Source organism: Staurois parvus, unplaced genomic scaffold (genome assembly GCF_062004578.1).
Source record: "Staurois parvus isolate SC_StPar_1 unplaced genomic scaffold, SC_StPar_1.0 ptg000049l, whole genome shotgun sequence".
Lineage (NCBI taxonomy): Eukaryota > Metazoa > Chordata > Amphibia > Anura > Ranidae > Staurois > Staurois parvus.
The window spans coordinates 1,849,488-1,877,253 of record NW_028317845.1 but is presented as its reverse complement, the minus strand read 5'-3'; the positions used below and the strand labels follow the sequence as shown (position 1 = coordinate 1,877,253).

The window sequence follows — 27,766 nt, the reverse complement described above, 5'->3', positions numbered from 1 at the left end:
AAAGGAAAATTACACAGGTCAGGGGAGGTAACCAACAGAAATGATCAACAAATGTCAAAATCTGAAAGTGAAAAAGGAAAAAAAAGTATGGAGGAGCAAGAAGTAAAGCTACAAATGCCCACAAAAGCAGAAATCGCAGATATGTTCGTAAAATTAGAAAACTTCATAAAAAGCGAAATGGCGATTTACACCGAGAAATGGGACAAGTTCTATCATGAGTAGTAAGAAAAAGAAGTGATAGTGCAGAAACAAGCACAAGTAATTAATAAACTAGAAGAACAAGTAGAGGTAATGAAAAATGAACACAGACTGTTGTCCTATAAACTAGAGGATCAGGAAAACAGAGAATTTGTAAACAGAAAAGCCGTTTCCCATAGGAACGCATTGAAAACCAATTAATCCATTCCGAAGGTCAGAAAAAAGTAAACTCTACTAAAATACCACGAGTTATTTTATCAAGTCATGCAGTATTTTAGTTGCGACAACCATGTGTTAATGTTTCAGCTGTCAGCGGGGTTCCCCAATGACAACTGAATGTAAAAGAATTCAGTTGGGTCTGGTATGGATTTTGAGGGGAACTCCCACGCCAAACTTTTTTAAAAAAATAGCGTGGGGGTCCCCCCCAAAACCCATACCAGACCCATATCCACCCCCCCCTCCTGAACCATACCAGGCCACATGCTCTCAACATGGGTGGCGGGGGTGCTTTGGGGCAGGAGGGCTTCCCTCCCCCGAAGCACCTTGTCCCCATGTTAATAGGGACAAGGACCTCTTCCCCACAACTCTGGCTGGTGGTTGTGGGGGGGCTTATCAGAATCTGGAAGCCCCCTTTAACAAGCCCCCCCCTTATGTGAATGAGTGTGGGGTGACGGCGGGCATTGTGCTTGACGTTGGATCTACTGCGGGGGACAATCTTCTAGTTTTTTCTTTTAATAAAGGACTTGTCAAAGACTGTGTCCCGTCTTTTTTCACACTACACTTTTTGTATTTTGTGAATGAGTAAGGGTACCATGTACCCCATATTCATTCACATGGGGGGGCAGGATCTGGGGGCCCCCTTGTTAAAGGGGGCTTCCAGATTCCGATAAGCCCCCTGCCCGCAGACCCCCACAACCACCAGCCAGGGTTGTGGGAAAGAGGCCCTTGTCCCCATCAACATGGGGACAAGGTGCTTTGGGGGGAAAAGGGGAGAATTTTTTTTTATTTTGGCGTGGGCGTTCCCCTCAAAATCCATACCAGACCGGAAGGACTTGGTATGGATGGGAGGTGGAACCCCACGCCATTTTTTAATTTATTATGGTGCCGGTTTTTAAATATAACTACTGCTTTTTTTTTTTTTACTTCACTATAGCTCAGAAATTCAGCTGCTTCCCCCCAGCTAAAGAAAAGAGTTTTCTTTTAGTTTATTTCCCCGAGTTGAGAGAAACAATGTTTCCTTTTAGTTTCTTAAAAAGAAACAAAGTTTACGTTACCTCTGGGGAAAGTGAAAGCTAATTCTGTGAGCTATAGTGAAGATAAAAAAAAATAAGCCGGCAATTGCATTTAAAAATCGGCACTGACATACACTTCGTATTGCAAAAAAAATTCATAAAAAATTATTTTCAATGGATTTTCATTCGTAAACTGAAAATTACGTTAACCGAGGCATTTGTAAACCGAGATATTACTGTATAGAGGAAAGCAGTTAAACAGGATGAAGAAATATGGTTAACTTTATGACATAATGTAAAAGGATTAAATACAACAAAAACACATAAGGTGTTAAGGGAAATACATCAACGATCTATGGATGTGGTGTTTCTTCAAGAGACACATATATCCCAGGACTCAAATATTAAGCTGTACTCTAGATACTTCCCAACCTGGTACTAGATTCTCCAATTAGATGGGCAAAGGGTGTGGCGATAGGATTCGGAAAAAATATAAAATTTCGCTCTAGATGAAAAGCTGGCATATCCAGAAGGCCGATACTTATTTTTTAGAGGAAAATTGCAGGGAAGAGAGTGTACACTAACAAATATTTATAGCCCTAATAAAAACTCAGTGATACATCTGAATGAAATATTAGTAAAACTAATGTATTTCAAAAGGGATAGTATGATTTTGGCAGGTGATTTTAATTTTTGCATGGACCCAGGGATGGATTCTTCACTGTGCGCCCGGAGAGAGGGAGATAGGAGTTTAAAGAACATTAAAAAAAGTTATATCACTGCCAACTGATGGATGTTTGGAGGGTCAACCACCCAAAGGAGAGACTAGACCTTCTCTGCGGCGCATAGGATGTATTCAAGATTAGATAAAATATTGATTTAACATACTCTTAGAGTCCTTGATGAAAACTAAGATAGACGTAATATCTACATTGGACCATGCCCCTGTCACAATGAGACTACAGTTTGGAAGGGAACAGAATAAAATAAAGATGTGGCGATTAAGTGAGTCTATATTACAAAATCCTGAAGTAGAAGCAAGAGTAAAGCAGGAAACAGATCAGTACTTTAAGTTAAATGAGTCCGAGGAGGTCTCTATCACCACGATATGGGAAGCACATAAAGTCTATATTAGGAGCATAATGATGGCAATAGGGGCGGAGAAAAAGAAAGAACGGGGACAAGAAAGAACGGGAAAAAGAATTAGGATAATTACAGTAGAACTATATCAGCTGGAATTGCATAAAAGAAAATAACCACAGAATTACAACAAGAGACAATATTATTATTATTATACAGGATTTATATAGCGCCAACAGTTTGCGCAGCGCTTTACAATATAAGGGAGACAGTACAATTACAATACATTTCAGTACAGAAGGAATGTGAGGGCCCTGCTCATGGAGCTTACAATCTAAAGGAAGGGGGAGGTGATACAAAAGGTGATAGCTGCAGGGGATTATCTGGTGGAGGTGATTCAAGTACAGTTCTTAGGTGGAGGTTGGGTAGACTTCCCTGAAGAAGTGAGTTTTCAAAGGTCGTCTAAAGGCAGAGAGGGTGGGGACTGACCGGACATGCTGTGGTAGGGAGTTCCAGAGGATGGGAGAGGCTCTGGAGAAGTCCTGGAGGCGAGCGTGGGAGGAGGTGATGAGGGAGCTAGAGGAGGATATCATGGGAGGAGCGGAGTGGGCGATTTGGGCGGTATCTGTGGATGAGGTTGGCGATGTAGCTAGGGGCAGTGTTGTGGATGGCTTTGTAAGCTGTGGTTAGTATTTTGAATTTTATACGTTGGGTTAGTGGAAGCCAGTGAAGGGATTGGCAGAGAGGGGCAGCAGTCGTTGATCGGTTGGTAAGGTGTATGGGTCTAGCAGCAGCATTCATAATAGACTGAAGGGGGGATAGCCTGTGTAACGGTAGACCAGTGAGGAGGGAGTTGCAGTAATCGAGGCGGGATATAATCAAGGCGTGGATAAGTTGTTTTGTGGTGTCATTAGTCAGGAAGGGGCGGATTTTGGAAATGTTCCGGAGGTTGAGGTGGCAGGATTTAGCCAGTGATTGGATGTGGGGCCCAAAGGAGAGGTCAAAGTCTAGGATTACACCTAGCACCTGGCATGAGGGGAAGGACCAATGGTTGTGCTGTTGACCTTAATGGTAAAGTCATGAGTGGGGGATCAGGGAGGAGGAAATATTACAAGCTCAGTTTTTGAAAGATTGACTTCAAGGTAGTGATGTGACATCCATGCTGATATGTCACTTAGTAGATTTGTGATACGTGAGGAGATTGAGGGGGTGAGCTGGGGAGTGGAAAGAAAGATCTGGGTGTCATCAGCATAGAGGTGGTATTGGAATATTAAAAAGAGAGGAGTTAAAGGAACTTATTGAACAGGAAACAAGGAAGATTTTTAATGGGGTTTCAAAGCAAAAGATATTGATGATGGAACAAACCAGGGAAATATTTGATGAAGAAATTGAGGGAAAAGAAATCATGGAATTTTATAAATAAAATAAAAAAATTAAAAAGGTGAAATGGTTTCCTATAGAAGTCTATAGGAAGCTAAAGTTTGCTTCAAATGCAAATGAAGCCAATGAAACAGCATAAGATAAGACTGTAAATGTGCCTCAAAGGATAAAATATGTGTTGTGAGTAATTAGAACTGTTCCACTAATAAGCAAATGCACAATAACAGCAGTCATGACTATATAGAAAGTAAATGGATCTGACAGTATTAAAGCTTCACTATCTTCCTACACAGTCAAGTTGATGAGTCAAGTGTGATGCTCAGACTGAGATAACAGCATCCCAGTCACATGTATTCACAGCTGTCATTGGGTTATGTGTCATGCTGTTGTTGACAGACCTCTCTGTATTCAGGCAGAAATCACAGGATAATAGAATACAGTAGGAATACTTAATCGTTCTCAAATTTTATATGTATGGATAAAAATGACAATAGTCACATGATAGTCTTCTAAATAGAAGTTAACTGTACAATTTGGATTGTATCAAATACAGTTGCTAATAAAACAATTTACTGATGAAGCAGGTAGTGATGCACAGATATATTGGCTACCGAAAATTATCAGCTGAAAATGGGGTTATCAGCGTTTTACTGATAGAGAAGGAAAAAAATGTGCACACAATGATAACTAACTTCAATGCAAAATCACGTTCCACTGACTTCAATGCAAAAAGGCTCCCCACTGACTTCAACGCAAATACGCCCCCCATTGACTTCAAGGCAAACACGCCCCCCACTGACTTCAACCCAAAAAACACCCCCCACTGCCTTCAATGCAAAAAACGCCCCCCACTGACTTCAATGCAAAAAAACGCCCCCCACTGACTTCAATGCAAAAAACCGCCCCCCACTGACTTCAATGCAAAAAAACGCCCCCCACTGACTTCAATTCAAAAAAACACCCCCCACTGACTTCAATGCAAAAAAACACCCCCCACTGACTTCAATGCAAAAAACGCCTCCCACTGACTTCAATGCAAAAATGCCTCTATTTAAGTTTTTTTAATTTTATATATATATTTCATGTTATTTTCTGTCCAATTTTTGTGCGTTACTTTCAATAAAAGTTTTTTTTTACTTTACTGGATTGTATTTTTTTTTCATATTTTTTCATTTTAATTTAACTTCATGATATTAATGAAAAAGTTAATTGGTTAAAATAATATTTAAAAATAAAATTATATATAAAAAATATATTCTTTAAAAAAACTGTCCATTTTAGTTTTGGTTTTCAGCCAAGTGCATCTTGAATTTTTGGTTTCGGTCCAGAATTTTCATTTCGGTGCACCACTAGAAACAGAGTATCTTAGATCACAGCCTCAGCATTTTACCCCCTCCCAAAATGGATTTCCCAAATAAATATTTCCTACTGCCTGATTAAAGTGTGCATATAGCCAATTTGTTTTTGTTCTGTAAGATTAGGGAAGCATTAAAACCCTACCAGGTTTTGTTTTTGCCTATCTTTTTTGTCTGTTTCCTGTTAGGGAGATTTCCCTTCATTTCCTCTCCCAGAGACACAGCAGGAAGTTAGAGGTATCTTGGAAGTGAGGGAAATTCCCATCTTGACTGATGTGAATATACAATTTATTTGTAAAGTGCTGAGTAAATTCACAAAGCTATATAAGTACTTGTAATAAATAAAATAAATCTTCGATAGCTGTCACCAGAACAGGTGTCCTTATTGGACTTACTGGAGACAGCTATAAAAATGTGTGGTTTCCCATCTTTTGCTTTGCTGGGGACAATGGTCGCCAATACAAAACAGGCTCCAACTGCCCTCCGATCAGATCTACCTAGACAGAGGGGAGCGGATGCCCTTCTGTTTTTTTTATTTGCAGACCTGATCAGATTGGAAGTAGACGGGTGTAAACGGACACAAGTCCATTTACACCCGCCGGTCCATAGAGGTGAATGGAGGGTCCAATCAGGTCTGCCTGAAAACCTGTCAGGCTGACCTGATCGAGACTTCAAGTGAAAAGTGCCTTAGACTTATTTACAGGGGGAGAAAAAAATGTTGCGTTTAGATGTGCACCGCACATAACTTTGTGCACATTTAAAGACAGCACTATATTAATCAGCGAGCCCCTAAACACAGCTGTGGCTGCCTGCAACACTGTTTGTTGCATTTAGCTGCGAAAAAAAAAAAAAGCAGGACACCGCTGAGATTTTACAAGTGAATGCGCCTAAACGCAGAGATGCATACATTTGTAGCCATTCATTTGAATGAAAGTAGATACGAATAGGAATAAGCGCTGTACGCATCTAAACGTGAGTACTTTAGATGTGTTTTTTCTGCAGGATCATCTGCCACCAAGAACCTGCGTTCATGCAGAAAATACACATATGCCTGTGTGAATGGAGCTTTAATCACTTACGAAGTACTCAGCTCTTTCATCTTTTAATCCCTGTCTATGATCCATTTTAAACTGGTGCCATGTCCGCTGCCCCGGGTTTGCCATTTCACGGTGGCTTGGAAAGTACTGCCGATAACTGGCAATTGTCAGAGGACGAATCGGTACTGATCATCAGGTCACTGATGATCAGTGCCACCCACAGTGCCCCCCATCAGTGCATATCAGTGCCACCTCATTAGTGCCCATCAGTGCTACCTATAAGTGCAGCCTCATGAACGTACATCAGTGAAGGAGAAAAAATACCTGTCTGTAAAATTTTATAATAGAAACAAAGAAAAACTTTTTTATTTTGCTTTTTTTGTTTATAGTGCAAAAAATAAAACACCCAGCAGTGATTAAAGACCACCAAAAGAAAGCTCTATTTGTGTGAAAAAATGATAAAAATTTCATATGGGTACAGTGTTCCATGACCGCACAATTGTCATTCAAAGTGTGAGAGTGCTGAAAATTGGCCTGGACAGGAAGGCGGTATAAGGGGGTAGGCAAATGGTTAAACCTATTTTTGGTCTTCAATACCAACTGTCATTTTTCTCAGAAAAAAAAAATCTGCCCACTGACAATGACAGTTAGGACTCATTCACACCACGTGTGCATGAAAACTGATGGGAAAACCACACAGATTCCAGAGATATGAGTTACTGTGAGTTTTTATGCACACTGACATCAGTTTTCACATGCGTTAGTTATATGCCCTGTTCATACCAGTGTTGATGTCAGGTCAGTGTTTTTCCATGTACAAAAATGCATACCGGTTGCAGATTCCTGCACAGAAAAAGATCTGCATGTGATAGTAGTGTTGTGTGAACAGGACACATAGAGGACAATTGATTTTGTTGTGCCCTTGCAGAATGTGTCCAGAAAAACTGTCATGCCTTGGTGTGAATGAGACCTGACAGCAGCATAGAAGTTGTATCCTCTCCGCAGTGCCACTGACAATGAGTGCAATACACACCACCCCCCTTCAAGGAACACACCACCCTCCTTCAAGGAACACACCACCCTCCTTCAACGAACACACCACCCTCCTTCAACGAACACACCACCCTCCTTCAACGAACACACCACCCTCCAATCCCCAGACAATAGAAGCAGGGAGGGTGTCCAGACACCAACTACTGGCATACAGAAACGATAAATTAGAGAATTTATTGTGGAGTTGATCGATATCAGGGACTATTTCCAGGACCACGTCTGCAGTGATTGTGAATTGGGGAGAGCTGCCAACTCTCAGCCCTCATCTCCATCGCTGCTCAACATCCAGCAGTTGCGATCCTCCTGTATGATCTCACACAAAGAGCTCACCAGCCTCAGGGCACTGTACGATGTAAACAAGGCCGGTTGTGTGGACCGACCACCCCTAGGACAGACTAGAGACCCCCCGGCACAGGTGACAGGTGCTGCCCACCCTCCACACAACACCAACCCGCACACCTCATTACTCACAGTACCATCACACCTCTTATGTCATCCTTCCCACAGACAGACAGCGCGCTCTGCGGCGGAAAAGGCGGAACTGCCAGGTTTGAACGAGCCGCCCAATCAGGTGGTGCTGTCAAATGAACAGAGGGTCCCTTGGCCAATGAGTGAGCAGAAAATGTTGCCAGGCGGAGAGATACGCCCCCATGGTAGCAGAAAAGAGCGGGCCAGTGGTTGCTAGGGACGCGAGTAAGACATTTGTTTACAGAGGCCAGCCCTTCGTGTAGGAGAGGCGGCCCACAGCCGCGCTATGATGAAAATCTGTCCCAGCCGCGAATACTGGACTCCAATGTATTAGAAGCCGCGTGTCTTCCCCACAGTGCGGGCCCCACGGGCTGTGTATATACAATCTTCTCCGCTCGCTTTGTCTTTAGAACACTACAATTCCCAGCAGCCAGGCTGCTCGTGCATGCGTACAAGACATCCCCAGCATGCTCTTCTATTGGCTGTTGGGAGGTGACCTGTGATTGGTGAAGGCAGAGGCTTCCGGAACTAGGAGAGCAGCAATACAATGGCGTATGGCGGGGGAGAGGTGCAGGACATGGAAGGTAGGATGGAGGGAGGCCGGACGGCCATGGAAGGGGGGCAGGCAGGGGTGCTGTGTGTGAAGAACGGCTGGGACCTGACTAGTACAATGAGTGGCTCCGGGGAGAGTGCAGAACTAGAAGTCCCAGCATTCCCTGCTCTGCTAGGTGTGACAACAGGCAGCGGTGACACTCCATGACATGCTGGTATCTGTAGTTCCACATCTCAAGGCAGGACACAGGCAAACCTAAACCAGACCCTCTGGAGGTCCCAGTAAGGATGAATCTACAACACTGGTGGTGTCACCTAGAGCAGCCTGTCTGCTGTCAGCTTACTGTGGTCACAGACATGAAAGCTGACTTGTGGTTGGCTGCTGGCAGCACTTCTAAGATCAAAATGGCCCTTGTTATGCCTACTTGACATGGTTATGATGTAATAAGATCCATCCATCCATCCATCTCTTCACTTACATAGATTGGAAAGCCCAATCATAGGGTTGTAGATCAGCCATGGAGAGACCACACTCACAAATAGGGATGTGGAGAGCCTAGGGGGCCAATATGAGAGAAATGAAGGATTGAAATGACTTCAATGTACAATAGGAAGATATCCATAAAGCTAAGCAGACAAAATGGTAGACTCGTTCTTCCCATGAGATTTACAGGAAATCTTACCAAGGGTCTGTCATCTGATCAAATCAAAACCTATTCCTTGCTTTGCTTGCCTGAGATCATTAAGGTCTGATAAGATCCAAAACTGCTGATCAGCCATATCTTTATGACCACCCATCTAATATGGAAAAGGTCTCCCTGTTGCTGCCAAAGCAGCCCTGACTTGTCAAGCTATGGCTGTCATTAGACCTCTGAAGGTATGCTGTGGTATCTGGAACCAAGTCGTCAGCAGCAGATTCTTCAAGTCCTGTAAGTTGTGAGGTGGGGCATCCATGGATTGGACTTGTTTGTCCAGCATATCCCAGAGATGCTTGATTGGATGGAGATCTGGAGAAGTTGGAGGCCAAGTCAACACCTCAAACTCATTGTGTTCCTCAAACCATTCTTGAGCTATTTTTGCAGTGTGTCAGGGTGCATTGTCCTGCTGAAAGAGGCCACTGCCATCATGGAATACCGTTTCAATGAAGGGGTGTACTTGGTCACCAACTATGTGTAGGTAGGTGGTAAATGTCAAGTAATGTCCACATGAATGACAGAACCCAAGGTCTCCCAGCAGAACATTGCCCAGAGCAATGCAGAGCAGGCCTCGGTGACTAACAGTCCTCTCCGCTCAGAGTGGAGGGGAGAACTCGGCAATCAGTGGGCGCTGAGTTCTCACCCTTGGAGCTGGCGGGGGCCAGATGCAGCAACGGTCCAATGCTGCATCCAACTAGGTAGATAAAATTGGGCAAAAAAACCCCTACTTCTCTTCTAACAGACTCCTTGTCATGCTTACCTGAGGGTAATATCATCTGATGAGATCCATTAATTCATGTAAACTAATTGTAAAGCCCAATAATAGTTGTAGAGCAGCCATTGAGACCGCACACTTGGAAATAGGGTGGTGAACAGCTAAGGAGAGCCTAGGGGTCCTTGGAGGCCAGATAAAGGGCAATATGAGAGGATTTAAACAACTTCAATGGAAGATAGACTGGGGTGTTAAGGAAGATATACAGAAATCTTTTCAGGAAAAAAAATTAAATGCATCAGATTTAGAGGAGATCTTAACCCCTTTACACCGGCGCTAAGGGTTTCAGACACTGGGAGGTGGGCGGGGTTTAGGGTCATGTGACCGCTATGATTGGCTGCCACGGCAGTCAAATGATCGGAAAGGTTTCGATCACAAGGAAAAATTGGGACCTTACCATGGGACGCCGACACATGCTGGGAGCGTGCGTGATTTCCCTTCACTCCCTGTCCCATAGCAAAAACAGGAACTGAGGGGAATTCTCCAATTTAGGGGAATCCCTTGGGGACCCCCAGGTCACCAGACCTAGTGTCCCCATTGGAAAATTTCCCCTCTATTACATTTCTGGGTACAGCCCAAAATTTGGGGTCGTCTTTTGCTTTCACTTTCAATGATAATGGTAAATGGGACAAATGGAGAGGGTGAATCTCCCTAACGGGCATAGACGGCAATGCAAACTGACCATTGTTCTAATCCATCTTCTCTCTATCCAAAACATAAACGTTTTGTCCTTAGTTGTACTTTAGCCAATTGTCTGTGATCTGATAAAATCTAAATACACTGCTCAAAAAAATTAAAGGAACTCTTTTTAATCAGAGTATAGCATCAAGTCATTTAAACTCCTGGGATATTGATCTGGTCAGTTAAGTAGCAAAGGGGGTTGTTAATCAGTTTCAGCTGCTTTGGTATTAATGAAATTAACAGGTGCACTAGATGGGCAACAATGAGATGGCCCCCAAAACAGGAATGGTTTTACAGGTGGAGGCCACTGACGTTTTTTCCCTACTCATCTTTTCTGACTGTTTTTCACTAGTTTTGCATTTGGCTAGGGTCAGTGTCACAGCTGGTAGAGATACCTGGACCTTACAGAGGTTTCACAGATAGTCCACTCCTCCATGATGGCACATCAATACGTGCCATTGCCAGAAGGTTTGCTGTGTCTCCCAGCACAGTCTCAAGAGCATGGAGGAGATACCAAGAGACAGGCAGTTACTCTAGGGGAGCTGGACTGGGCCCTAGAATGTCCTTAACCCATCAGCAGGACCAGTATCTGCTCCTTTGTGTAAGGAGGAACAGGATGAGCACTATCAGAGCCCTACAAAATGACCTCCAGCAGGCCACTGGTGTGAATGTCTGACCAATCAGAAACAGACTTCAGGAGGGTGGCCTGAGGCCCCACGTCCTCTAGTGGGCCCTGTGCTCACTGCCTGGCACCATAGAGCCCGATTGGTATTTGCCATTGAACACCAGAATTGGCAGGTCTGTCACTGGTCTGTGCTTTTCACAGATGAGAGCAGGTTCACCCTGAGCACATGTGACAGACGTGAAAGGGTCCGGAGAAGCCGTGGAGAACATTATGCTGCCTGTTACATCGTTCAGCATGACAATTTTGGTGGTGGGTCAGTGATGGTCTGGGGAGGCATATCCATGGAGGGACACACACACCCCTACAGGCTAGTCAATGGCATCGTGACTGCCATAAGGTATCGGGATGAAATCCTTGGACCCAATGTCAGACCCTGCGCTGGTGCAGTGGGTCCTGGGTTCCTCCTGGTGCACAACAATGCCCAGCCTCATGTGGCGAGAGTATGCAGGCAGTTCCTGGAGGATGAAGGAATTGATACTACTGAATGGCCCCCGTGCTTGCCTAACTTAAATCCAATAGAACGCCTCTGGGATATCATGTTTTAGTCCATCCAATCCCACCAGGTTGCACTTCAGACTGTCCAGGAGTTTGGTGATTCCCTGGTCCAGATCTGGGAGGAAATACCCCAGGACACCATCCATCGTCTCATTAGGAGCATGCCCCAACATTGTCAGGCATGCATACAAGCATGTGTGGGCCATACAGACTACTGAGTACCATTCTGAGTTGCAATTAAATTTCAGCATCTGCAGTCTGCTGCATCATTTTTTCACTGTGATTTTCGGGGTGTCTTTGAATTCAGTCCTCTGTAGGTTGATAATTTCCATCAAATGATGGGGCATCCTTACGTTCTTTACACATTACCCAGTCCGTATCAGTATAGATATCCAGCATGATATTTTTCCTCATTGAGATCTGATGTGTTTTCAAAGTGTTCCTTTATTTGTTTTTTGAGCAGTGTGTATTCCGTATTATGTCTACCTGAGATCATTATGGTCTGGCAAGATCCAAATATGTTCATTGTTATGCCAACCTGAGAACATTGTGATCAGTAAAGCTGATCAGTTGTTTATATACAGTTTTTTTTTATTTACAAGTTCAAATAGAAAATAGTGTTCTGCTGGCTTGTTAATGATATACAACAGCATGAAGGGGGTAATTGCTGTCACTCTGTTACATTTTTTTGTTTACAATGGTATTTTTTCCTAATTGGAATAGTGGATAAACGTAGAGAGTCCGATGAATCTGCAGATGATGACATAAAGGAGAAGCAAGCTGTTCAAGATGGAGAAGTGCAGAATGGCGAAGAGGCAGCAGGTGAAATATTTTGCTACCTGATTCAGTGCCTGATAAGTATAGAATTAAGTAGTCTAGAGACAGGAATAAAGAAATTCTGTAAAACAATGTGAAAAGAAAATATATCGAACTTGTGCAACAAAAAAAAACCTTTAATGAAAAGAGAAATAAAGAAACTTCAATAAATGCAGTGACATCGTGATGGATCGCCTGGCAGCCCACCTGGGTACTTCCATCAGAGAACTACTTCCTCGCCGCTGAGACACAGGACCAAGATATTATAGCTGGGCATTGCACCCAAGAACTAGACTACACTAGCTTACGTGCAACTGGAACTCTTTATTGAACAGAAATACAGGTTTTTATACACTGCAAAAATAGGAGCAGTACCTACATGAACAATGCAAACAAATATTACATATTGGGATAAATATCCCACACTGATTAGGTAACGAGGTAGGATGTTGATACAAGACTAATCCCATCATGTAGGAACCTCCAGGAGGACTAGCCAGGGGAGTCTAGGTGGGGGGTTGAAGCAGTCAATGCTGCTTTGGTCAGAGACCCCAAATCTGTATTCTGGTCTTCCAATTCTCAGTCTGTGTGTTTCGGGAAGACCCGGTCTTGAAGATGCCCACTCAGATGCCAGGCTCCATAGCCAGTAGGCAAGAGGCTAGCCTGCATTCCCCCCCCAAAAGCCCTTGTCCCGGTTGGGTCTGTCACACACACCGTCAGAAAAAGAGTTCAGTGTACATGACCAGATCATGTGATGTGTGAGCCAGTACCGGGGCCAGCGGTAATGCTGTGGGAGAGCAGTCTATCGCCTCTTCCACCTCCTGTATAGCCATCAAGCTGAGCAGGTGTGGTGATTCAAAACCCTGTACATTACTCCACCCCAGTGCTCAGACTGGGCTGTGCTGATGTCACTGCTTGACTTACTGGTGACAAGAATAATGTATTTTGGGAGCTGTCTCCCTTTTTTTTAAAGCCTTGACAAATGAGGTCCTGCCCCTGAAATGCACTGTTGAGGTCACTAGGAAATCGGGCAGCAACCTCCGCACAGCCCAGAGTGAGTTCTGGTGTTGAGCAATGTATAGTTTATTACCACACCTATCTAGGAGGTAGACGGGTCTTCTGCCAAATTTTATATCTCATTGGAAACCCATTTACTTCCATTTTTAATAAATATTTCCGTGAATGTTGTTTGTAAAGCTTACAGGCACTTTCCATTATCTAACTAGAAAAGGGACAGTGTGGGCAGGGGCAGGTGTTTGCTGAAGCTATATTTATCATCATCATCCATTATCCAAGCTTTATATAATGTTATCGGTTTACACAGCGCTTCACAAATTAAAGGGAGATAGTACAGTTAAAATACAAGAGGGTTCAGGGGGCCCTGCCTGTGAGAGCTTATAATCTAAAGCAAGAGAGGGAATTGATACAAAAGGCATTAATTACAAGGGATGAGCTGATGGACAAAGTAAAAGTACAGTTTTAAGGTAGAGGTGGGATAGGTTTCCAGTTGGTATACTGCCCTTCTACTATGAGGATTGTACCTTAGGCATTGTAAGCATATACAGTCAGGTCCATAAATATTGGGACATTGACACAATTCTAACATTTTTGGCTCTATACACCACCACAATGGATTTGAAATGAAACAAACAAGATGTGCTTTAACTGCAGACTGTCAGCTGTTATTTGAGGATATATACATCCGAATCAGGTGAACGGTGTAGGAATTACAACAGTTTGCATATGTGCCTCCCACTTGTTAAGGGACCAAAAGTAATGGGACAATTGGCTTCTCAGCTGTTCCATGGCCAGGTGTGTGTTATTCCCTCATTATCCCAATTACAATGAACAGATAAAAGGTCCGGAGTTAATTTCAAATGTGCTATTTGCATTTGGAATCTGTTGCTGTCAACTCTCAAGATGAGATCCAAAGAGCAAGCCATCATTAGGCTGAAAAAACAAAACAAACCCATCAGAGAGATAGCAAAAACATTAGGCGTGGCCAAAACAACTGTTTGGAACATTCTTAAAAAGAAGGAACGCACCAGTGAGCTCAGCAACACCAAAAGACCCGCAAGACCACGGAAAACAACTGTGGTGGATGACCGAATAATTCTTTCCCTGGTGAAGAAAACACCCTTCACAACAGTTGGCCAGAACAAGAACACTCTCTCCAGGAGGTAGGTGTATGTGTGTCAAAGTCAACAATCAAGAGAAGACTTCACCAGAGTACATCTTGTGGTGAACCCTCTGTATTCAAACCATTGGTGAGCCTCAAAAACAGGAAGGCCAGATTAGAGTTTGCCAAACGACATCTAAAAAAGCCTTCACAGTTCTGGAACAACATCCTATGGACAGATGAGACCATGATCAACTTGTACCAGAGTGATGGGAAGAGAAGAGTATGGAGAAGGAAAGGAACTGCTCATGATCCTAAGCATACCACCACCTCAGTGAAGCATGGTGGTGGTAGTGTCAAGGCGTGGGCATGTATGGCTGCCAATGGAACTGGTTCTCTTGTATTTATTGATGATGTGACTGCTGACAAAAGCAGCAGGATGAATTCTGAAGTGTTTCGGGCAATATTATCTGCTCATATTCCGCCAAATGCTTCAGAACTCATTGGACGGCGCTTCACAGTGCAGATGGACAATGACCCAAAGCATACTGCAAAAGCAACCAAAGAGTTTTTTAAGGGAAAGAAGTGGAATGTTATGCAATGGCCAAGTCAATCACCTGACCTGAATCTGATTGAGCATGCATTTCACTTGCTGAAGACAAAACTGAAGGGAAAATGCCCCAAGAACAAGCAGGAACTGAAGACCGTTGCAGTAGAGGCCTGGCAGAGCATCACCAGGGATGAAACCCAGCGTCTGGTGATGTCTATGCGTTCCATACTTCAGGCTGTAATTGACTGCAAAGGATTTGCAACCAAGTATTAAAAAGTGAAAGTTTGATTTATGATTATTATTCTGTCCCATTGCTTTTGGTCCCTTAACAAGTGGGTGGCACATATGCAAACTGTTGTAATTCCTACACCGTTCACCTGATTTGGATGTAAATTATTATTATTATTATTATTATACAGTATTTTATATAGCGCCAAAGGGTATGCTCAGCGCTGAAAAGTAGCAAGGGGGATAGAACATGAGACAAGACAGTAACAATACAAAACACGAGGGGTTCGAGGGCCCTGCTCTTTCGAGCTTACAATCTAGGAGGGAGGGGAAGGTGGCACAGGAGGAGATGGCTGTGGGGGATGGAGTGGAGGAGGTTAGTTGTTAGGCGAGGTTGGGTGTTAGGTGAGGTTGGGGTAGGCTTCCCTGAAGAGGAGGGTTTTCAGGGTGCGCCTGAAGGTGAGGAGGGTAGGCGACAGTCTGATGGATTGGGAGTTCCAGAGGATGGGGGAAGTCCTGGAATCGGGCGTGGGAGGAGGAGACCAGGGAGCTAGAGAGTAGGAGGTCCTGTGAGGAGCGGAGGGCACGGGTAGGTTAGTATTTGGGTATCAAGTCAGTTATGTAGTTTGGGGCAGCATTGTGAATGGCTTTGTAGGTCAGTGTTAGCAGTTTGAATTTTATGCGTTGGGCAATCGGGAGCCAATGAAGGGATTGGCAGAGGGGGGAGGCGGATGTGGAGCTGTTGGTGAGGTGGATGAGTCTAGCCGCTGAGTTTAGGATCGACTGGAGTGGGGATAGCGTTCGTTTGGGTAGGCCATTGAGAAGGGAATTGCAATAGTGCAGGCGTGAGATGACGAGGGAGTGTACGAGTTGTTTGGTGGTGTCTGGGGTGAGGAATGTGCGTATCTTGGAGATGTTGCGGAGGTGGAACCTGCAAGATCTAGATAGCAGTTGGATGTGGGGTAGGAAGGAGAGGTGGGAGTCCAGGGTGACACCCAGGATTTTGGCGTGTGGGGTGGGAGAGATGGTGGCGGCGTTAGTAGTGATGAAAAGGATGGGGGTGGGGCACGGTGGAAGGACCAGGAGCTCGGTTTTGGAAAGGTTAAGTTTGAGGAAATGGAGCGACATCCAGTCTGTCGTTTAGGAGGTGGGCGATGCGGGCAGAGAGTGAGGTGGGGGGATGGAGAGGTAAATTTGGGTGTCGCCGGCATAGAGGTGGTAATTGAAGCCGTGGGAGTGAATAAGTTTGCCAAGGGAGGAGGTATAGATGGAGAAGAGGAGGGGCCCGAGGACAGAGCTTTGGGGGACCCCAAGAGAGAGGGGGAGGGAGGGGGAGGTGGCAGTGTTGTAGGTGAAGCTGAAGGAGTGTTGGGAAAGGTAGGAAGAGAACCAGGAGAGAGCAGCGTCCTTGATGCCAAGGGAGTGCAGTTTTGGCAAGGAGGAGAGGGTGGTCAACAGTGTCGAAGGCCGCGGAGAGGTCGAGGAGCAGGAGGATAGAATAGTGGCTGTTGGCTTTGGCGGTTAGCAGGTCGTTGGTGATTTTAAGTAGGGCAGTTTCGGTGGAGTGCAGGGGACGGAAACTGGACTGTAGAGGGTCAAGGAGGTTGTTATCAGTGAGGTGGGCGCTTAGGCGATTGTAGGCCAGGCGCTCAAGGAGCTTGGAAGTGAAGGGCAACAAGGAGATGGGTCTAAGATTAAGGTTAGTGGGGTCAAGGGAGGGTTTTTTGAGTATGGGGGTGATGTGTGCGTGCTTTAGAGAGGAGGGGAAGGTGCCAGTGGAGAGGGAGAAATTGAAGATGTGGGTGAGGGAGCGAATGATGGAGGGGGGGGGGTGACTGGAGGAGCTGTGAGGGGATAGGGGGCAGGTGGTGAGGCGGGCTTCAGTGAAGACCTTAGAGACCTCCTCCGGGGGTAGTTGGGCTGAAGGAGCGGAGTGTTGGGGAGGTGATGTGTGGGGCAATAGGTATAGTGGGGGGTAGTGCGGCTATGAGGTCGGGGGAAGGGACGGTTGAGGGAGGCTGGGTGGAGAGGTAGATTGTCAACTCACAATGTCCTTACGGATTGCGTCAGTCTTGTTTTGGAAGTGATTAGCAATCTCGTGGGCGGTGAGTGAGGTGCTGGGTGGGGATGGGGGGGGAGAGAGCAGGGATTTGAAAGTGGAGAAGAGCCAACGAGGACAAATTAAAGCTGACAGTCTGCAGTTAAAGCACATCTTGTTAGTTTCATTTCAAATCCATTGTGGTGGTGTATAGAGCCAAAAATTTTAGAATTGTGTCGATGTCCCAATATTTATGGACCTGACTGTATACTGGAAACGTGCTATTTATTTTCTTTTATCATGTGATGGGATATATACTCACCGGCCACTTTATTTAGGTACACCTGTTCAATTGCTTGGTAACACAAATTGCTAATTGGTCAATCACATGGCAGCAACTCAATGCATTTAGTCATGTAGATGTGAAGATGACTTGCTGAAGTTGAAACTGAGCATCGGAATGGGAAAGAAAGGGGATTTTAAGTGACTTTGAACATGGCATGGTTGTTGGTGCCAGACAGACTGGTCTGTGTATTTAAAAAAAACAGCTGATCTGCTGGGATTTTCACGCACAACCACCTTTAGGGTTTACAGAGAATGTCCCGAAAAAGAGAAAATATCCAGTGACCATCAGTCATGTGGACGACACAGGAGAATGGGCAGAGGAATGTTTCCAACACCTTGCCCATAAGAGCAAGGTATAACTAAGAAAGTGGCCGGTGAGCGTATATATCTTCCTAAAATAAGAAATCTATATATGTCCTGCACTTTTGAAGTGAACACAGGGAAGGCTGTGTCCTTCATGTTGTTTGCAACACTAGTTGTGTAAAAGAAACTTGAAGAGCATACCAAAGTTGGTTTAAATGTGTTTAAAGTGCAGTTTGTTCTGCACTTCTGTGACCCATTTTCAGCTGACAGGACTGATGTGGGCTGACGTCACTTAGCCGGTCCAGGCTGGGGAAAGATCCTGATTTCAGAGTTGGGATCCACCCCACAGTCTGGAGTGGCACCTGGCTCGGCCTCTCAGCGAAGCGCTGAGAGCCTGAGCCAGCCACTCCTTTCCACTCCACATCCCAGCGCTCCAGTAAGCACTGGGAAGGCCGAGCAGACATCGTTGACTGATGGTCCTGCTCTCTGGTCAGAGTGAAGAGGAGAACTTGCCGATCAGCGCTCACCCTTAGAGCCGCCTGGGGACAGATGCAGCATCGGGCCGAGGTTGCATCCACCTAGTTAAGTATAAATAGGAGGAAAAAAAGCCCTACTTCTCTTTGTAAGCTGCAAATTGTAAAGGTTGTTGCTAATTGGTGTAAGGGTGAATGGAATTGGTGCAGCAATGGAAAGCTTTACCAAATTTTTTCTGAAAGTTTCATTTTGGATCACCATTAGTAGTCCCTAACAGCTGTCTGGAAGACAGTGTGCCACTACAACTTTAGTGCATGTGTTGCTTGTAAATAAATGGATGATGGCTAATAATTATTGTTATAACTATTAGACTTCATGTACACGAGCAGCTCCTGAACTCGAGTTTAGTAGCTTTTGGCAATTATTTTTTTGCCAAAGCTCCTAAACTCCTCTCCATAAAAGCCTGTGTCCATGTACACATAGGCTTTTAGCAGAGTTTAAGAACTGCCGCGTTTAGGTGAGGTTAAACCTCCCTCTCCTGAACACGGAAGAATCTCATTCAGGATAGGAATGTTTTGACCGCAAAATCGCGGTACCGCCGTTTTAATACGAATTGCATTTTTCCATGGTCAGGGTAGGCTCATGTACATGAAGCCTTAGTGTTTTTGTGGAAACAGGAGTGCAGGTTAGCGAACTCCTCCAATCCAAATAAATCTCTGTAGCAACTTGGTTCTCCAGGGAGATTAGCATTTATTGGATTCCAGAACAGATGGCAAAATCCACAAAGTAATAATACAGAGAAATAATACAATGATCAGAAGCCTTCAGACTTTCACTCAAAATACTTAGCCCTTTTTCTGTCATGGCAAGCATAGAGGCTATTTTCTAGACCTGTGCTTCCATAATAAATGCTAGGTTATGATCCTTCTCAACAGCTAAAACTTTCAATCGTATTCAGATTACTACCAGTAAGGAAAGTTGAAGGGATTTCTGATTGGCTGACCAAACGCCTTTTGATCAACATGAAAAGACCTTGTTAAGGCCAGTATATCGTCTACAACCATTAATGCTTCCAACGGTAAACAAATGAACGTTTGACTTAACTTTTGTGTAAGTTATGTCCCTTGTGCTGATTTTTTTGTTTATTTTGGCTGCACTTTAAGGACAGTTTGTTTACATACACAAGGGTACTACTCAAGCTTGTTAAAAATTATATAGTTGATGATATTATTAGATTTGTTTTATACCAGAAAAAAAATATTTTTTATTCTAAATTGTTCTCCTTTTTTTTTTTTTTTTATCACAAAGAATAAAAAAACCCAAAGGTGATCAAATACCACCAAAAGAAAGCTCTATTTATGTGAAAAAAAAATATATAAATTTTGTTTGGGTGCAGCATTTCACACAAATCGCAGTAACTCAATCAACCCCACCCTTGGCATGCAAGTCTAGACAGAATAAAGCAATTGTTACCTGATGGCTGTATATCCAAGGATCACTTAATAACAAAACAGGCTGAGAAGCATATTAACCACTTGCCCTCCTGAGGATTTACCCCCCCCCCCCCCCCCCCCTATTCTTGACCAGGCCATTTTTTGCGTTTCTGGCGCTGAGTTACTTTATTTGACAATTGTGCGGTCATGCAACGTGCATTCAAATGAAATTTGCGACTTTTTGTCCCCATAAATTAGAGATTTCTTTTGGTGGTATTTTATTGCTTGTGTGTGGTGGGTTTTTTTTTTTTTTTTTTGAGGGGGGGGGGGTCCTCTTTTTTGTGCTATAAGCAAAAAAAGACTGACAATTTTGTGGAAAAAAACAATATTTTTTACTTTTTGCTATTAAACATGTCCAATAAAATGTATATCAAATTTCATCGTAAATTTAAGGCAATATGTATTGTGTTACATGTCTTTGCTAAAAAAAAAAAAAAAAAATCCCAATATGTGTAATTTTGGTTTATGTAAAAATTTCGAAATGGCGGTAAATATACTGGAATTTTTTTTTTTGGTTTGTTTTTTTTACTAGTCTTGGCTGCGATCAGCAACTTATAGCGGGACTGCAGCGGGCATTCTGACACTGGGGGAACTGGCTTGGTGTGATTGGGGCGAGCCATACAAAGCAGTGTGCAGGAGCTGACAGGGGAGAGAACTGTATTGTGTACATACAGTTCTCTCCCCCAGCGGTAATACTCGGCAATCGCCGGCCGGGACCCGGTTGATAGCCAAAGATGTGAATTGCGGTGCGGGCAGGGCGCAGCCTCGCCCCCTACCCCCAACTGCAAAATCATGTAAATATACACGTGATTTTGCTCATCCGTGCCATCCTTTCGCAGTATTTCTTCTATAGGGCAGACGGGAAGCTGTTAATATTTGGTTTTTCCTATAGTCTTCTATTGGCATTACATTTTATTATATCATACTTGTGTTTAGATGACTCAGAGACACCAGTAAGCCTGGAGACCATCAACCTGGACCCTGAAGCTGAGGTAGGAAATGGCTACTTGCATGACACTTCCAATTATAATTTATTATTATTATGGCCTGTGACATGGGAATCAATAGAAATTGCATCAAGATTTTGCTTCCACTCAGCTGTACATGAATACATTTTAAAATGAACCAGAGTGGCTGTTTTCTGTGTGTTCTGAAAAATGCTGACTGTGAAGTGGTCTGGAGACTGGATGCTAAACCCTTGAGTGGTGATTGATTGTGTCAGAAGATTGATTGAAGATTTATGACCTTTGTATTGCCTAGAGAGCATTAGAGTGTGGTCAAACAGAAGTCTGCATCTTCTGCCTTTAGTTCAAAAAGATGTTTACCTTTTGTCCATTGAATAGGGTAAACCATTGGTTCCTGACTACCATGTCTGTCAGAATTCCTTTTCCCCTTAGTTGTCTAATAACTGAAACAGGTGGCTGAGTGATGGCAAATGATAGTAAGAGACATTATGCCAACTGGTCATTGAATATGGTTGTAAAGGTAAGACTTCTTCCTGATTCAAGAGATTAACTTATCTGAGCGCAAGAGTAATTTTTATAGAAACAAACAAATACATTGCCTTTTTTTTATTTCTAGTTGTGGATAAAGCAGAGAATCGTTAAAATTTTTGCCAGGTGTTTAGCACTGTCTGGTCCCTGCGAAGCCCATAAAAGAAATGAGTGGTGAGTTAGTTTGTGGGTTAGGAAGATAGAGAGCAGTACAAAATTGTACAAAAGTCCTACCCTTTTTTAATGTTTATACAAATCTGGGTTTTTTTTTTTTTGGTTTTTTCTTTATCGATTTTGTAAACTATTTAAAAGGAGTAAAAAAGATTTAAACACAAAGTCCTAACCCTTCCCCACTCTACGCCTGGTACATACGGTAAGTTTTTTTTTTTTTTTTGTTTTTTGTTTTTTTTTTTTGTTCAACCCAGCATGATGTACAAAATAAACAGAGGTCTCTGTACTGACTATGCATTAATACATTCATCTCCCTGCCCTGCCAGACCACAATGATCAGCGCTCAGTCATTGGCTGTGAGCGCTGATCACCTGCTAGTCTTCCAGCATGCTTCTTTGACAGAAGCTGATCTCACGACCAACTTCTGTCGGACAAGGACCTGTACACACAGGCTGAATGTCAGCTGGGTTCTACTAAATCAGCTGATTTCGAACAATATTCGGCCTGTGTGTATGGGTTTAAGAATTTGTTTTTTCCCTTTTTTGGACAGTTTTTTTTCCCATGATTTCTTGTTCTTACAGGAAGTGAAGATAAATATCTCCAACAGGTACACACAGCAATAAAATAAAAGTTCTAATCCTTCCCCGCTCTATCCAAAACAAATTTAAAACATTTTAGCAGGATTTAAAGTGTAAATTTAATTTAAAGTTGGGAGGGAGGGGGGGGGGGGGGGAGATCCTCCAAGTGATGTGCATTGCAATGATTTTCACAAACTTTGTAGCAGATTTCTTGTTTTGTTCTGAGGAAATAGTTGTTTGCTTCTGCATGTCCTTTGCAATCCATTGGAGGTTTTGTGTTCATTATTACAGCCTGAGCAAACCTGAATGTTCTAATGAGGAAAGCTGCAGTGTCTGCACCCCTTTACTGGACAAGTTTCTGAGAGGATCTCTCCAAAAATAAAATTACAATTGCATGGGATGCATAACATTTCACTGTATCTTAGGGCGGATTTATGGAAAATCAATGTGCAACGTTATTTTTTACATCCAGATTTTACTGGTGTATTAACCCTATATTTGTCTCTGTAGGATGTCGACTTAAACCACATGCGAATAGGAAAGATTCAGGGATTTGAGGTGCTTAGAAAAGTCAAGGTACGTTTCTAAATGATTTATTTTTAAGAGGTGAAAACATTTATATTATATTTGTACAACTTAACTTTAGTTGTTAGTTTCCTCATATAAGGTGTGTGTAAAATGTTGTGATGTGTGTTGTGAAGTTGTGTTTTTTTTTGTTGTTTTATTTTTTAAATCTTCTCCATTTTTCACTTACTTGGAATGTATTCCAAAGCTACGCTACTGATTTCTGACCATTCTTGTTTATAGTGTTGGATGCCTCAGTCCAATCTTCCTTTAAAGTGCATTGTGCCCTGTCTGCTCCCATGAATTGTTTCACCCTTTTTGTCCTTCAGATGTGAGGATCACTTCTTGTCCTCTAACCTCCCCTCTCTCGTTAACCCTGTAGACCCTGTGCCTGCGACAAAACCTTATAAAGGTGATTGAGGACTTGGAACAGTTGGTGACATTGAATGAATTGGACCTCTATGACAATCAAATCCGTATTATCCAGAACCTGGAGAACCTGAGTCAACTCCAGTGAGTCCATTTTGCTCGGGTAGTCTTTAGCGCCACCATTTCCTCTTTCTATTGTGGATTGAGCCACAAATATAAAGAGTGGTATAATATTACTTTTCATTGCTACATTGCATTTCCACCTGTAGTATATGCTACAGCTGCTGATCGCAGCTGACAGATCTGATCAGTGCATTAAGAACCCAGAAAACCGTTATCACCCCCATGATTAGAACTCACATTGATCATATTGGATACAGTAAAGTCTATTGCCACCTCCTATACATCTGTAGAACAAGTTTGCTTTACCAAGCAAATAAACACTACACTAGTAAGCAAATAAACTACACTAGTTTAAATAAGATCTCCTCTTTGTGGCTTCCAGTAAAGCACGGTGAGGCAAATCTGATATGTTGACATTACTCTGGGCTCCCTCTTTAATGCATTCTGTTCTAAAATGATGGCATACTTGCTGCCAGTACTTGTCTTACCACTCTTCCTGTGTATTTGGTATACTATATTCCATTATATCAGCAGAATGACAAATGATTGGATGGATCTGGAAATGCACTGGGACTAGGATCAGCTAGGTGCATTAAAACATACTAAGATGTGCAATATTTGCAGATCATTTTATATGCAACAATATCCTGAGGAGGAGTTTGTGGTTGGGCACTGCAAGCACAGTTATGCTAAACTTTTTTTTTTTCTATTAGGGTAAACCTCATATTACTGTAAGTCATAGCGGCTGACTCTGTTAAGGGGGTCTTTGCACTCCAAACATCATCCTTGATTTTTCCTTACTATAATAAAGCTGGTGGTGTGTTCATCTGGATCAACTGTGGGTGTAGGATTATAAAATATATATTTTTTTTTTTTTAATGGTTGGACTGGATAGACTTTTTTTTTTTTTTCAGCCAGACTAACTCTGTGATGTCGTTTAAAGCTCATTTCTCCTGCAATGTGTTGCATGCATTTCATGGAAACTTTTATAAAATTAGTTTGTATTCATTTGACCCCGATACACTGATCTCCATGTTTTTTGTTCAGAACTTTTCTTCTGTGCTCTTTGATTCTTGATTCTTGAGTTTTGTGCTTGTGGATGTTATTTATGTCCCACCCTGTTCTCAATTTGTAGCAATGGGAAGGTTTGTGGGGTATTATGAACAATGTGTAGGCATGAATTGTATTTTACCAACTACTACAGCAGTTGGATATGTGACTTTTTTCTCCTTGCAGAATTCTGGACCTTTCATTTAACCTTCTAAAACGCATTGAAGGTCTAGAGTCATTGACTCAGGTACATCGCCTCTATTTGGTGAATAACAAGATCAGCCGAGTTGAGAATCTCAACAGTTTAACAAAGCTCCGTTTGCTAGAACTGGGCTCAAACCGTATCCGGGTGAGTAGATTGTAGGAAATGGTAGAAAGATTTGCTTTGTGTGTTTAAAATAAAATAAAAAAAATTGAATCCTGGTTTGATTTGTCACTCTCTCTTATCCGTAAGAGAAGATGTTTTAGTGCTGCAGCAAATCTGTTGTTTGTTACAAGCTCTGCTGGCCTTGCTGGGTAAATCTGAACTCCAGACAGAAATGAAAAATATTTATTCAAAAAAGATAATTCGGTGTGTAAATTTTATTTATTTTTTTGTTTTTTTTACATTTAGCAAAGCAGCACTCAGTAGAATAGGGCCAAGACTAGGGGTGAATCCGGCTCTGTTGCATACACGTGTGCAGACAGAAAAGAGCAGAGTGCGCACATCTCATTACTAGTGTTGCTGCTTGTTTATTGTCCAATCATCATCCAGCAGCTAGAGCTCTTAGGCCCCTTTCACATGGGGTGGATCCGTCAGCGTGATCCGCCTGCTCAATGGGGATCTCTCCACTGATCCCTGCTGAGCAGGCGGATAACAGGTCTCTGTCCGCTCTGCTGCTGCAGAGCAGACACACTGCTAGCTGATTTCAATGGAACGGTAGGATGGAAATGGACCACCTATCCGTCTCCACCCTATTGTCATCCGATCCGCTGGACGGATGTGGAATGGATCCCCCATCCGTGTGTGTGTGTGTGTGTGTGTGTGTGTGTGTGTGTGTGTGTGTGTGTTTTTGTTTTTTTCGACTCGGATGACGCCGGTCCACAAAAGTCTATAATTGGACCAATTGGGTCTGCCTGAAAAAGTGACAGGTAGACCCCATCGATCTGCTTGTGTGAAAGGGGCCTTACACTGTAACAACAGAGAATGTGTTGTCTCCCTCCTGGTTGTGGCTGGCAGAGGCATATGGATCATAAAAGTAGTTGGGCAGAATTACAAATCCCTTTGGAGGATAACACAGTCCTCGCTATGTGTATTTCAACTGTTTATTTTTAATGGTTGGCTTGAAGTTCAACTTTGAAGTGGAATGCTATCAAAATACTGCATTTTCCAATAGAGTGAGAGAGTTTGGACCACGGCTGGGTTTTATTGAAGTCCATTTTCTGCTGTGCAGACTTCCTATCACTTTCTAGACTGATGTCAGGGGCAAATCTAGTTGTCATCAGAAAAGGATAGAGTGAGAACCTCCAAGTGGGAGCACCTGCCATCAGTGACAACTTGAAAAAGTGATATTTCTTCTCACTACTTGTATCTCAGGGACAGGAAGTGAAAGGAAGTCTCTGCAAACAAGAACCTAGACAACAAGATAAACCTAGTAGTGATTTCAGCCCTTCTCTATTTTATCCAGACTGCAAAAAGGATTTCCAGTCCCTTTTTTTTTTTTTTTTTTTTTTTTTTTTTTTTTTCCCCCCCATCTGCACCCATTGGGCAGTTTCCCTTCATTTCCTGTTCTGTAGACATAACAGGAAGTGAGAGAAATTCTGAAAATGCCCTCTTGTCACTGAAAGAAGTATCCTCATTGGAAAATTTTCCCTCCTTTTTCCTGCTTTTTGTAGGAACTCAAAAACGTGGAGAGTAAGCGAAGGACACAGCATTAACAATAGACTGGAGTTTTTTCCATTTCTCCATACTATCCAAATATAATGAATCCAAAAGCTAAATCTTTAAAATATTAGAAGTAACTGTTTGACCTACAAAATCTTAACATTCTGTGATTTGTTGAATACACATCATAAAACAGTACATGGATTGTGACCTGCGGCACTGTCATCGCTTTTCTGACAGTGAAGTCATGGAGAAACGTCACCAATTCTAATCCTTTCCCAACAAGGATATTCTAAAATGTACACCAGCCATAGCATTATGATCACTGACAGGTAAAGTGAATATGATTATCTCATTACATTTACATCCGGAAGTTGTTGGAATATATTAGGCAACAAGTGAACATGTCCGTGGAGAAGATGTGCTTGAATGCAGGATAAACATGCAAGCGTAAGGATCTGAGTGACTTCGACAAGGGCCAAATTGTAATGACTAGACACCTGGGTCAGACAACTCCAAAACTACAGCTCTTGTGAGATGTTCCCGGTCTGCAGTGGTCAGGACCTACCAAAAGTGGAAGGAGAATAAGCAACAAGGTCGTGGGCAGGCAAGGCTCATTGATGCACATGTAGTCTTGATTCAGTAGAAGAGCTACTATAGCTCCAGTTGCTGAAAAAGTTAATGCTGTTTCCAATAGGTGTCAAAACACAGTGCATCATAGTTTGTTGCGTATTGGGCTGCATAGCCTGAATATCAGTCCAGGGGCTCACAGCCAAAAGCACAAACAATGGACACGTAAGCTTCAGAACTGGACCACGAGCAGTGGAAAGAGATCTGGTCTGGTGAATTCAAAAATGGTTTGTGGAATATGAGTTTGGTGGGTTTACATTGCATCCAAATTCTCCAGCTCTTAATCCAATCAAGCATTTTTTTGGAATGTGCTGGAAAAACCAGTCTGATCAATGAAGGCCCCACCTTGCAACTTTCAAGATTTAAAGGATCTACTACTGATGGCGTAATACCACAGCAAACCTTCAGAGATCTAGGAGAGTCCATGCCTCAAACATTATGGTGGGTGGTCATAATGTTATGGCTGATTGGTGTATGTTGTTGCCCACAGAATAGAATTGCATGAATCTGACAATTAGTAGCTAATGTCTGTGGGTTCTGTTAGCATTATATATTTTTTCCTAGGGAATAATATTAAGACTAATGGGTCAGCGTAACAATTTTTGTTCTCTTTTGTTTTTAGGAGATTGAGAATCTGGATACATTAAGAGATCTTGACAGCCTTTTTCTTGGTAAAAACAAAATCACCAAATTGCAGAACATGGAAACTCTAAGTAACCTCACTGTACTGAGCGTACAGGTAAATTCTTATCCTTCTCTTACCGGATACTTAAAGCTGAAGAAAAGCCTAACTATACCTATTCTTACAAATGCTTCCTCCCACTCCCTCTTACCTATCTTGCCTAACCTGTATAAAAAAAGATCTCTGTACTTAC

The 27,766-nt window shown here is 42.9% G+C and overlaps 2 protein-coding genes across 3 annotated transcripts in view; one reads left to right on the top strand and one right to left on the bottom strand.

Annotated features, from left to right (window-relative positions):
* The window catches only part of PASK (PAS domain containing serine/threonine kinase), a 74,779-nt gene extending 66,774 nt beyond the window's left edge, over nucleotides 1-8,005 (bottom strand). Inside the window, exon 1 of one of the 2 annotated variants that reach the window (XM_089665767.1) lies at nucleotides 7,820-8,005. The gene's annotated coding sequence lies outside the window, so the exon portion shown is untranslated. Of the gene's footprint in view, nucleotides 1-7,806 lie in introns of both variants that reach the window. The other variant, XM_089665764.1, reaches the window with a different exon arrangement.
* A 157-nt stretch (nucleotides 8,006-8,162) lies between these two features.
* Nucleotides 8,163-27,766, top strand: part of PPP1R7 (protein phosphatase 1 regulatory subunit 7) — a 31,669-nt gene continuing 12,065 nt past the window's right edge. Inside the window, exons 1-7 of the mRNA XM_089665784.1 lie at nucleotides 8,163-8,387; nucleotides 12,407-12,505; nucleotides 20,986-21,041; nucleotides 22,802-22,867; nucleotides 23,238-23,368; nucleotides 24,584-24,746; nucleotides 27,514-27,630. Of these exons, the coding sequence (XP_089521910.1) occupies nucleotides 8,351-8,387; nucleotides 12,407-12,505; nucleotides 20,986-21,041; nucleotides 22,802-22,867; nucleotides 23,238-23,368; nucleotides 24,584-24,746; nucleotides 27,514-27,630 (669 nt within the window). The 5' untranslated portion in view covers nucleotides 8,163-8,350. The remainder of the gene's footprint in view (nucleotides 8,388-12,406; nucleotides 12,506-20,985; nucleotides 21,042-22,801; nucleotides 22,868-23,237; nucleotides 23,369-24,583; nucleotides 24,747-27,513; nucleotides 27,631-27,766) is intronic.